Source organism: Heptranchias perlo, chromosome 18 (assembly GCF_035084215.1).
Source record: "Heptranchias perlo isolate sHepPer1 chromosome 18, sHepPer1.hap1, whole genome shotgun sequence".
NCBI classification, from domain to species: Eukaryota; Metazoa; Chordata; class Chondrichthyes; order Hexanchiformes; family Hexanchidae; genus Heptranchias; species Heptranchias perlo.
Window position 1 is genome coordinate 47825895 of NC_090342.1, and position 12078 is coordinate 47837972.

General features: G+C 42.8%; 1 protein-coding gene across 5 annotated transcripts in view; it reads left to right on the forward strand.

Moving 5' to 3' along the window:
* yaf2 (YY1 associated factor 2) overlaps window positions 1-12078 on the forward strand; it is a 166830-nt gene that overhangs the window by 14841 nt on the left and 139911 nt on the right. For 3 of the 5 annotated variants that reach the window (XM_067999875.1, XM_067999876.1, XM_067999879.1), the window contains exons 1-2: window positions 6107-6222; window positions 6670-6795. The exons of 1 other annotated variant lie outside the window; for it this stretch is intronic. In XM_067999875.1, coding sequence (XP_067855976.1) covers window positions 6197-6222; window positions 6670-6795 — 152 coding nt within the window. In that variant the 5' untranslated portion in view covers window positions 6107-6196. Of the gene's footprint in view, window positions 1-6106; window positions 6223-6315; window positions 6523-6669; window positions 6796-12078 lie in introns of those variants that run through there. One more of the 5 variants, XM_067999878.1, reaches the window with a different exon arrangement.

Genomic DNA, 12078 nt, shown 5'->3' on the forward strand with positions numbered 1-12078 from the left:
TTCGTGGCTCAGTTAGACAATGGAAAAATCAGCCAGAATTCTACTTCTAATCACCATTTGGCACCATCTGCTAATAGTGTGTGTATATGGATGTCAGCTGAGGGCAGGATCAGGCTTGCCTGTGATGTCTTCCATGATCAAATGGGCCACTACCAACAAGAGCATGCATTTATATAGCGCCTTTAACATAGGAAAATGTCCCAATGTTCTTTACAGGAGTGTAATCGGTCGAAGTTTGACATTGAGCGAAAGGAGATATAAGGGTGGGTGACCAAAACCATGGTTAAAGCGGTTGGCTTTAAGGAGGCTCTTAGAGGAGGAGAGAGGGGTGGAAAGGCGGAGAGGTTTAAGCAGGAATTTGAGCTTAGAGCCTCTGTGGCTGAAGGCACAGCTACCAATATTGGGGCGAAAGGAGCGGGGAATACACAAGAGGTCAGAGTTGGAGGAATGAGATTTTGTGTAGGGCTGGTGAAGGTTGCAGAGATAGGGAGGGGTAAGGCCATGGAGGGATTGAAAACGAGGATAAGAATTTCAAAAATCACAGCGTTGGTGGACTGGGAGCCACTGTAGGTCAGTGAGCACAGGAGTGATGGGTGAGCGGGACTTGGTGCGGATTAGGATACGGGCAGCAGAGCTTTGGACGAGCTCAAGCTTATACAGGATGGCAGATGAGAGGCGGCCCAGAATAGCATTGAAATAGTTGAGTCTGGAGGTAACAAAAGCATGGGTGAGGGTTTCAGCAGCAGATGGGCTGAGGTAGGGGTGGAGCAGGTGGTGTTGTGAAGGTCGAAGTAGGCGGTCTTTGTGATGTAGCGTATATCGGTCAGAATCTCAGCTCAGGGTCAAATAGGACACCGAGGTTGCGAACAGTCTGGTTCAGCCTGAGACAGTGGCAAGCGAGCAGGATGGAATTGGTAGTGACTGAACGGAGTTTGTGGCGCTGGCCGAAGACAATGGCTTTGGTCTTCCAAATGTTTAATTGGAGGAAATGGCGGCTCACCCAGGACTAGATGTCGCATAAGCAGTTTAACAACACAGGCAGTGGATGGGTCGAGAGAGGAGGTGGTCAGGTAAGTTGGTTGCCATCAGCTCTCTCCTGGATCACTGAGGAATGATCACTTAGGTGGATTATGGGTGGACTACCAGTATCTCTACCCCATTCCCAAGAAATTAGCACACGAGTCGCTGCAGTCTGGAGAGAGAAACTCTGAAATTATAGGCGTATTAGACTGTCGTCTGTTGTGGGGAAGTTACTTGAATCTGTTATTAGGGACAGAGTGACTGAGCACTTGGACAAGTATGAACTGATCAGAGTGCGCCAGCATGGATTTGGAAAGGATAAGTCATGTCTGACGAAGCTCGTTGAATTTTTTGAGGAGGTAACTAATGTGGTAGATAAGGGAGTGTCTGGAAATTATTTGAATGGACTTCCAGAAGGCATTCAACAAGGTTCCATTTAAGAGACTGTTAAGAAAAATGAGAGCACACTGAATTGGAGGCAACCTATTGACATGGGTGGGGATTTGGTTAGGAGGTAGGAGACAGAGAGTAGAGATAATGGTTATGTACTCAAATTGGCAGGATGTGACTAGTGGTTTCTTCCCAGGGATCTGTACTGGGGCCTCAGCTTTTCACTATTTATAAATGACTTAGATGAAGGAATAGAGAGCAGTAGAGCCAAGTTTGCTGACTTCACTAAGTTAGGTGGCACAGTAAATAGTGTAGATGGGAGCAGAAAGTTGCAATGGGGCATTGATAGATTAAGTGAGTGCACAAAACTGTGGCAGATGAAGTTCATTGTGGGGAAGTGTGACCTGCAAAAGATAGATTAGAGTATTTTCTAAATGGCGAGAAGCTAGGTATTGAGAAGGAGCAGAGATTTAGGGGTCCAAGTACAAAAATCACTAAATGCTAGTGGACAGGTACAAAAAATAATTTAAAAGGTTAATGGAATGTTGGCCTTTATCTCAAGGGGGCTGGACTACAAAGGAGTGTAAGTTTTTTTTAATAGTTATACAAAGATCTGGGTAGACCCCATTTAGACTGCGTTCAGTTTTGGGTACCACACCTCAGGAAGGATATATTGGCCTTGGAGGGGGTGCCACGCAGATTCACCAGAATGATACCTGGGCTAAAAGGGTTAAATTATGAGGACAGGTTGCATAGACTAGGCTTGTATTCCCTGAGAATAGAAGATTAAGAGGTGATCTAATTGAAGTATTTAAGACGATTAAAGGAATTGATAGGGTAGCGAGAAACTATTTCCTCTGGTGGGGGAGTCCAGAACAAGGGGGCATAACCTTAAAATTAGAGCTAGGCTGTTCAGGGGTGATGTCGGGAAACACTTCTTCACACAAAGGGTTGTGGAATTCTGAAACTCTTTTCCACCCCCCCCCCCTCCCCCGCAAAAGAAAAGTTGTTGAGGCTAGGTCAGTTGAAAATTTCAAAACTGAGATTGGTAGATTTTTGTTAGGCAAGAGTAGATGGAATAAGTTACAGATCAGCCACGATCTAATTGAATGGCAGAACAGAACAGGCTCGAGGGGCTGAATAGCCTTCCCTTATTCCTATTCGCTTGCTCGATTGCCTTTGGGGGATCAGAGAAATTTCCCAATGTTTTCCTAAATTGATTTAAGGTTTTTTTTCTTCATGTTTTTGTCTGTCAGGAGATTTTGTGGTGGGGCTTGATGGTGTATACAGATTTCACCCTGTCCAAATGGGACAGGCTTGATGGACTGGTTGGTCATTTTCTGTCCTTTTTCATATCTTTGTTAGTCTGATTTTTAAAATTACAACAAAAGATGTAGAATTCTATGTGCAGGACAAAATAGGAGATGCTGGAGCTTGATCCAGACTGAGTTAGATCAGCTGAGGGAGATTTCAGACCACAGCCAGCTGAGACTGAGATCAGTGGTGGTACTGAGCCTTCACCAGAATTCCTCAATATACAATATTGCTCCTTTTATTCTCTCTCTTCCCCTCCCACCCCACTAACTCATGCTGGTGCACACTTGCATGAACAAAGTCGATCCTCCATTATCTGATCACTCTTCGTGTATAAGTCTGGATATCGGGTGTTAACAGACTATTCAACTGCACCTATACCTAATCCAGTCCAGATATGTACTTTCTCATAGATGGTGATCAGGAGTGGGGAGCATGGTTAATTTTTTTCTCTCTTGACCTAGGCAGGGGTGCTAAATCCAGTTGCGTCACCTCTGAAAACTCTCCTGGCAGAGGTGACCCAAATCAGTACACACTGATCACCAAAGCTGTGGCCTTCCTGGGCTGCATGCCAACTCTAAATGGGGAACTTTGTGATGCCTCATTAAATATTTGGGGCAATACTTTGCTTTATCATATCGCAGTGCGAGGTCAGGTGGTCCCCTCTGCAGTTAGAAGTATAGAATCATAGAAAGGTTCTAGCACGAGAGGAGGTCATTTGGCCCATCGAGTCCACGCCGGCTCTATGCTAGACCAATCCAGCTAGTCCCACTCCCCTGAACTATCCCCGTAGCCCTGCAAATTTTTTCCCTTCAAGTACTTATCCAATTCTCTTTTGAAAGCCACGATTGAATCTGGCTCCACCACCACCTCTGGCAGCGCATTCCAGATCCTAACCATTTGCTGTGTAAAAAAGATTTTCTTCATGTCACCTTTGGTTCTTTTGCCAATTACTGTAAATCTATGTCCTCTGGTTCGTGACCCTTCCACCAATGGAACAGTTTCTCTCTACTGTCTAGACCCTTCATGATTTTGAATACCTCTATCAAAACTCCTCGCACCCTTCTCTGTTCCAAGGAGAGCAACCCCAGCTTCCCCAGTCTATCCATGTAACTAAAGTCCCTCATCCCTGGAATCATTCTAGTAAATCTCTTCTGCACCCTTTCTAAGGCCTTTACATGATTACTATCCCAGTCTATATTAAGGTAGTTGAAGTCCCCCATTATCACTACTCTATGGCTTTTGCATCTCTCTCTAATTTCCTTGCAAATTTGCTCCTCTATATCCTTCCCACTAGTTGGTGGCCTGTAGAATACACCCAGTAGTGTAATGGCACCTCTATTGTTTCTTAACTCTAACCAAATAGATTCTGTCCTTGACCCCTCCAGGACATCCTCTCTCTCCAGTACTGCAATATTCTCCTTAATCAGTACTGCCACCTCCCTCCTATCTTTCCTGAACACCTTGTATCCAGGAAGATTTAGTACCCAATCCTGCCCTTTTTTGACCCAGGTCTCTGATATCGCCACAACATCATATTCCCAGTTGGCTATTTGCGCCTGAAGCTCACCAACCTTGTTTACCACGCTTTGTGCGTTTACAAACATGCAGTGCAAACCAGTGAGACTTGTACTCTCTCTTAGTCTGATCCCACTTAATACCGTACTATTTCTTGCTCTAGTGCTACCTTTCTCTCCTGATCCTTTGTGCCCCTTGTTTCTCCTTTCCAATGCTGCATCCTGGTGCCCATCCATTTGCCAAATTAGTTTAACCGCGCCCCCTCCCCCACAGCACTAACGAACCTCTCCTCAAGGACATTGGTCCCAGCTCTGTTGAGGTACAATCCATCCGCCCTGTACAGGTCCCACCTCCCCCAGAACGCGTCCCAGTGCCCCAGGAATCTAAAGCCCTCCCTCCGGCACCATCTCTCCAGACACACATTCATCTGCTCTATCCTCATTAAAATCTGCTCTCTTCTTATACTCACTAGCATGTGGCACCAGGAGTAATCTGGAAATTACTACCTTTTGAGATCCTGCTTGTTAATCTCTTTCCTAACTCCTTAAAATCTGCCTGCAAGACCTCATCCCTCTTTCTATCTATGTCGTTGGTACCGATAGGAACCACGACGTCTGGGTGTTCACCCTCCCCCTCCAGAATGTTCTGCAGCCGCTCAGTGACATCCTTGACCCTGGCACCAGGGAGGCAACACACCATCCTGGAATCACGTCTGCGGCCACAGAAATGCCTGTTTGCTCCCCTAGCTACAGAATCCCCTATCACTATTGGTCTCCTGACCTTTCTCCTCTTGATCTCTCCCCCCCCCTCCCCCCCCCCCCCCCAAACAAAAAAAACATCTGAGTCACCCATGGTCTTGGCTCTGGCTGCACTCCGCAGAGGAACCCTCTCCCTCACCAGCATTCGGAACTGAATACTGGTTAGAGAGCGAGATGCACTCAGGGGACTCCTGCACTACCTGCTTGGTCCTTGTCTGTCTGGTGGTCAGCTCGTCCCTCTCTGCCTGTACTCTCTTAAGCTTGTGGGGTGACCACCTCCTGAAACATGCTATCTGAGTAGCTCTCAACATTGCGGATGCACTGCAGTGACGCAAGTTATCACAAAAAAAGAGCATATGACCTTAATCTTCTGTACGTATCGAAATGACCAGTAGACTAGATTACAAACAGTAGAGTTCCATTTTCTCGTACGGCATTTTAAGTGGTTACAAATCACAATATTTGCGGCAGAAAGCTAGTCATTTTGATTGGATTGCTGGGACCTGTTAAGCCTTTCTCATCTGCCGTGTGACTCACTTGTTCTGGGTTTAAAAAGTGACCTATTTCACTTTTGGAAGTAAATTAAACTTCATAGTTGCAAACGATCTTTTTCAAAAAAAAGTCTATAAATAAATCTCACTGCTGATATTTTGCCAGCGCTGACAGGTTTGTCCCAGTCGCAGCTTAACAATAAAATGCAGCACAAACACCCACGGCCACATTCATTCATTGCTACCCTCCGATGTCCTGCAGTCGGGCTGCTGATGTCATTATATTTCATCATGTAGGGGGGGGAGGGAGGGAGTAATGCTTCCTCTTCGATACAAAAAGTAATTTGAAACAGAAAGAGGAAGCCATCGAAAACGATTAGCTGATGGGAGCAAAGATTATTTTATTTTGTACCCCCCCCCCTTCCTTTCCTCCCCACTATCATGTGTTGAAAACAGTCGCACGGTTGCAGAGGCAACAAACATCACTACCATGCAAACCTACCGCCTTGTGCACCGTGCGTGTGTTTCATAAAAATCTTCGCGAGCTGGTTGGCCCCCGGCACGCCACGTGAGGCGAGTCACCGGACAGCTGGAGGGGGGGTGGTAGGGGGGGGGGGAAATCCAGGCGCTAGCAGAGGAGCCCTGAGCCATTCGGACGGGTTTCAAATAATAATAAATAAAAAAAAGGAGAGGACTTAAGCCGCTATGGGAGACAAGAAGAGTCCCACCAGGTAGAGTACTTTCAGACCCTCCGGTCACCACCACCCCCCACCCCCACTTTCCCCAACCCGAAAAGAAGAGAAAAGGAGGCCCCTTCTTTAAATGTTTTAATTGTGGAAATTGACCGATTGCAGAATGGGAGCTGGTGGCTGGGAAGCAGAATGTTGGAGAGCTCGATACAATGTAGCAACCATGGCGGACGGGCTTGTTACAGTAGTCAGTGTGCGTGCGTGCGTGGGAAATTGACATGGGGAGCTGCAGTTTCGCTCAAAGGATCTGGCCCTTTTTCTTTTGATCGTCACCGATTGCCAGTAAGGTCTTTAGGGGAGGAGGAGGAGGGAGTGAGGGAGGAGGGGAAGCAACAAAAAAAAAAGCAAACTATTTGCAGAATAAAAAGAAGCCGGTGCACCTATGTATTTTTTTCTCCTCTTCTTCTTTCCATTCCTTTTCCAAAACAGACCCAAAAGGCAGCCCAAGCCTTCCACAGACGAGGGATACTGGGACTGTAGCGTTTGTACATTCAGGAACAGCGCAGAGGCTTTCAAATGCAGTATGTGTGATGTCAGGAAGGGCACATCAACACGGTGAGTCTCTCCACTTCCTTTTTTATTTAATCTCTTCCCATATCTATCTATCTATCTATTAATAAATTAACGTTGCACAGCCTGAAATAGGATCCGAGGGATAGGGCGGTTGTTGCGATCTTTATTTGTATAGTCTTGGATACATATGTCATTTGAAATTTATTATTTTCTTCCAAGCATTAGGCTACAATATCATCAGTTTTGCAGATTTAAAGCCACCCAGTCAGAGATCTATGAATGAAATTGGGCTTTCAATATTGCTTAAGGGATGTTCTCAGATCATTGCTGCTTGGTTACATTTCAGGTTTTGAGAAACTGGTAGTCGAACCACTTGACCAAACAAACAAAAAGGCTATGCCCCTCAATAGAATTAACCTCAAAAGCTACAGAATTCAAGCTAATGAAGTAGTCTATGTATAATTATTTTTATGTTTTCCCGAAAACTACAGAGTGCCACTGAATTTATTATTTTAAAAAATGTAGAATAACTAATAGATTCAGACAAATGGATCTATGTCTTAAATTGACTTTTTTAAACGTGTGTTCTGTTGCCCCATTTTTATTTTTCCTTCCTGGGCTCTTGCCTTCATACAACCTTCCTTCAGCCTGGTACAGATTGAAGCTGTAATAGGATGGGATACAATTGGGTTAAATATTTATATTGTGAATATTTGCATAAAACAGGGTATTCTGTACTGAATACACAATTGGTGATGTAGCTGTTTTCCCTTTAGTTTAATGGTCATAAAATGCTGAAATATGGCACTGAGCAAGAGTTTGTATAAAGTAATCCAACATTTGCATTGATTTTGGGTCATGGAGAGGGAATTCCCATCGATACTCGTTCTTAATAGGAAGTAGTTATGAAGAATTCGGATTAACTTGAACATTCTTTTTTTCTTCTCCAAACATTAAGAGTTGGGGACCTAGTGGGAGGGCAACCTTCTGAGGAAATCGAATAATCATCTTAGGCATAGTCATTAACTTGGGATGCTTCAGTGCTCATGTCATTTCAGCTTCGTGTTTATCAGCTCCCTTGCAGTCTGGTTCAGTAACTCCATGCCAGTTCTCCCAGTGATGGCATCAGTACTCAAATGTTTCAAATAAATAGTTAAAAACCAGCAGGAAAACAAAAGTTATGATGTTAGGAATTTTTGTAGCAGCTTAAGAAAGGAAAGAGACACCCTCTTGAATACAATGGATTTTTTTTTAGTTGTGTTTTTCTGAATTAATGTGAATCACAAATGTGGATTGCACTTTCATGATTGCTTTATTATTGCGACATCCAGCCCATAATTCATACTTCAGGGTTTTTTGCAAACCTAGAGATAAGACTTGTAAGTGATCATTTGCCACTCAGTTACCAGGTATAAGTCATGTGTTTGACTGTTCAACAAGTGTGACCTTTACGTTCGTTTTTACAGAACCTCTCAGGCTAATTGGGGCAAATAATTGGGAAGAATTTGGTTACAAAAGTGCTATTCATTTTTTTTCTTCTTCCTGCACCCTCATCATTTTATCCCCTCATATCTTGAAGCCATTGACTCATTGCTGGAATATGCTCCCACGGGTTTTGGTCGTCCTCTGGCACCTTGCCCCAGTGGCACTTATTCATGTGTGAGCCTTAACACTGAGTGTCAGCAGTCTATTCGACTGTATCGTAGCAAGCCTGATCCTGTCCACAACGCACTGGCACACTACAGCAGGCTTTGCTGGATACTGATCTGGAACCCTGGCTGATTTTTTTCAGTCCCCTAATTCACGGGGCAGCAAGGGCAATTGCAGCACTCTTGCTAACCCTTTGCAAACTGGGGGTTGAACACTGAACCTTCCTAGTCTGTACGGCTCAACTACTCATCGATAGACTTGCTGAGTCATCAGGGATGTCTGAAGCGCTGTTCTTGACATTTTATTCCAAAACAAAATATGCAAAGCCACTCTACAGAAACAATCTTCAGGGAATCCAGAACATGTGGGCATAATAAAATTAGAGCGAGACCATTTAGACGTAAAATCGGAGAGCACTTTTTCACACAAAGGGTAGTGGAAATCTCAAACTCTCTTCCCCTAGAAGGCTGTGCTTGCTGGGCCAATTGAAATTTTCAAGACTGTGATTTTTGCTGGGTAAGGGTAGCAAGGGATATGGAGCAAAGCCGGGTAAATGGAGTTGAAGTATAGACGAGCCATGATCTAATTGAATGGTGCAACAGGCTCGAGAGCCTGCTCCTGTTCCTATGTATCCTAAGTTCAGGACTTTTAAGTAGATTTTAAGACTGGTTTTGCTTTATTTGGGAAAATTGTGCTTAACTTCATTGCCTGTATAAGTTCATTTTGGTAATAAAACCATTTTATCGAGGGTGCCTTGGTGGTGCAGTCAATATTGAGTTAAAGATTTACCACTAGTAGCATGAAGTAGATGGTAATGGGGGATTGGGTGTTGAGATGAATTAGTTATTGGTCATCAATATGTGGGATGTGCGTTTGAATTAATCCAAGAATGGTGTCCTCCCCCTCCCTTCCCCATTACTAACTGTAAAGGTCCTGGGGTAATTTTAACTTTTGGCAACAGTATAAAACTGGTGGGCCACTCGTTCGACGCGCTGTCCGATTATCCTTTCCAAAGAAGTTAAAATTATCCTCCCCCTTTCTCCCCTCCTCCCCCCCCCCCCCCCCCCCACCCCGGCAATGTCTCCAATGTAAACTGAATTTGGGTAGTCAATCCAGTTCTAAGAGTGAAAAATAGAATCCTGTCACATTGTTGCATTAGGAGTGTGGTTAACACTGAGGTACATTGTTGGGCAAAGTAGTGTAAAGGGAGCTTTGCTCTACATCTAACTGTACTGTGCTTGACCTGGAAGTTATTTTATGCTGACAATGTGTTACCAAAATAGAAAGTGTTCCACTCTGCAACATTGACATCCCTCAACTTGATGGGCACAAAAATTCACCAAAAAAAAGTAAAAGAATCAAAATATTTTGTCATTAATTTGAATTGAGATTTTTGTTGAGGGTTAGTACTCATCTACAAATCTTTTTATAATGATTTCTTAGTCTGGCGCATTGTGACTGCATTTGAAGTGTAGGTTTTTGTGGGATGACGAGTGCTGACTGAAACGGTGGTAAATCTTAATAATGTGTTCAGTATTAAACATGGTTTGCTCTGGTTCTGGCCAATGTAAAAGTACATAAGGATTACTGATGATGTCTGCCTGGACTGTTGAAATTTTAATGATTTGTCATAAATGTGGTGTTAACAAATTGAATGAAATGTGTCACGAGTTAGGTAGTTTTGCAGTCAAAGGCCAAACATCTTAACATCTGTATTTAACAGTAGCTGTAACTTAAAGGAAGTACTGAGGATGCATTGCTGTGATATCTTTTTTAAAGAGCAATTCTCAACCACTGTCTGAAAGGAAAACTGCTAATTTTAGTCTTGTTAAATTTTTACGAAACTGCTTATTTTGTACAGCTTCTTTTAATATGTGACAGCAAGATCCATAGCCTTTTTATGTTCAAAATGTTAAAAGTTTTATTTTTGCTTCTTGGCTATTTGGTTGTGAAGATGTAAAGTCGTTATGGGCGGATTTTAATATACCTTGCCAGGATAAGTTGTTATAGGCTGTATAACTGCAGCCTGTCACTGTTGATCTATTAATGTGTATTATCATTTGGAGTCTCTTTCCTACCATTTGTTCCCAATGCATATGTGTGAAATATTGCAGATTTCAGCAAAAGCTTGGTATTGGACCATTTTTACCCAATGAATCTTGTTTAAAAGTAGGCCTGTCAAACCCAATTATTAATAACGGCAATTTTTAGTTGTAAGATCATTGCTGCTGAGGCACCATCAGGAGACTGGAACCTCTGCGGCATTGTGACTTGCTCTTACAATTCTTGTCTACATAAAACTTCACTGTGTGGAGTACCTCTCTTGAATCTGTACTGGGGGAGGAGTAGGGGTTCAGACATGATGCCAGCAAAGGAACTATTTCAGGAGACTTTTATTATGAATAGTGAGGAACTTAGTATTACTATGAATTGGTGTACCAAACAGTGTAAAAGCTAATGGGAGAAAAATCCTATAATTGCTGCATTGTTTGTGAGCTGCTTAGTTTTGCGATTTAATTTAGAAAACTTCTCCACACTGATGTAAACTCAGTTTGAAAAAATTATGGTTTTATATTGTCGTTGCTTCACTCTTATTGAAAAGTCTGTTTTAATGCTTAATTCTTATGACATTAAGCACTTTATTTTTACTGTCTGCAGTAATTACAGCTCTGACCTTAGATTTCACGTATAGATAGCTACTAAACCAATTTAAGTAGATTTGGCCAGAGGCTGCCTTTGTAAATACTACGTAGTTCTCATTTAACAACCTGTTGGTGTAATTTTGCATGGTTTTATTTTACATTTAATGCATTAATTGAAGATCAGTAGTAACTCTTAGCAGTTCCAAGATTCCTCTAGAATAAACTCCTGTAAAAAGACTATTGGTAGTAATGTACTTGTTAGTTAATTGCAATATAAAATTCTATCTAGAAAAAAAGGGATGTAATTATTACTATATGGGGACTGATTAACTTTCAGCTTTACTGCAACAAGTAAGAACCATTGGTTGTAGCCTTGCATTACAGAAGGTAAAGGGGAGGTTACGTGAAGAACGTAGGATACTGAGGTGATTAAAATAGTTCTTCATGGGCAGTGTGAGTGTGCATGTTCTCTCTCAAATACTCTTTTTCTCTGAGGTCCATGTTCAAATCTAGCTGACACTGATGAGATACAAGTCTCCTTTCTTCTGGCTGTAACATCCTAAGTGAATAAGATTTGGCACATCTAAACCTGGTTGCTAGTGGGTATGAGTTCATAGTACAAAGCTATCTGCAATTCAGCACAAATTGGCAACTAAGATCATTTAGAGAGACCTAAATGATAGCTTGTCAGGGAAATGGAAGTGTTGCATTAAAGTGGGGAGGGGATGGGGAAGGGTTCATCTGAATTTGTAGCTAATATGCATTGCTGAAGTCAAGTAAGAACTAAAGGAAGGGAAGAAAGAAATGCTTGTTTCATCCACAGACCACATAAAAACAACTTCCACCTGACATATTTTGATAACCCGATGAAGAGTTCTGCACAAATACTCTTTCATCTGCAAAATAAAACTGCGTCCCCACATCTGCACTGTTCAACCCTGTCCTGCTGCACTCCATAGACAACGCACCTTTTTGGTGCCCAAGAATGCAAAAGATGCTGAAAGGAAACAGTCCTCAGATGATCAAATGTGTA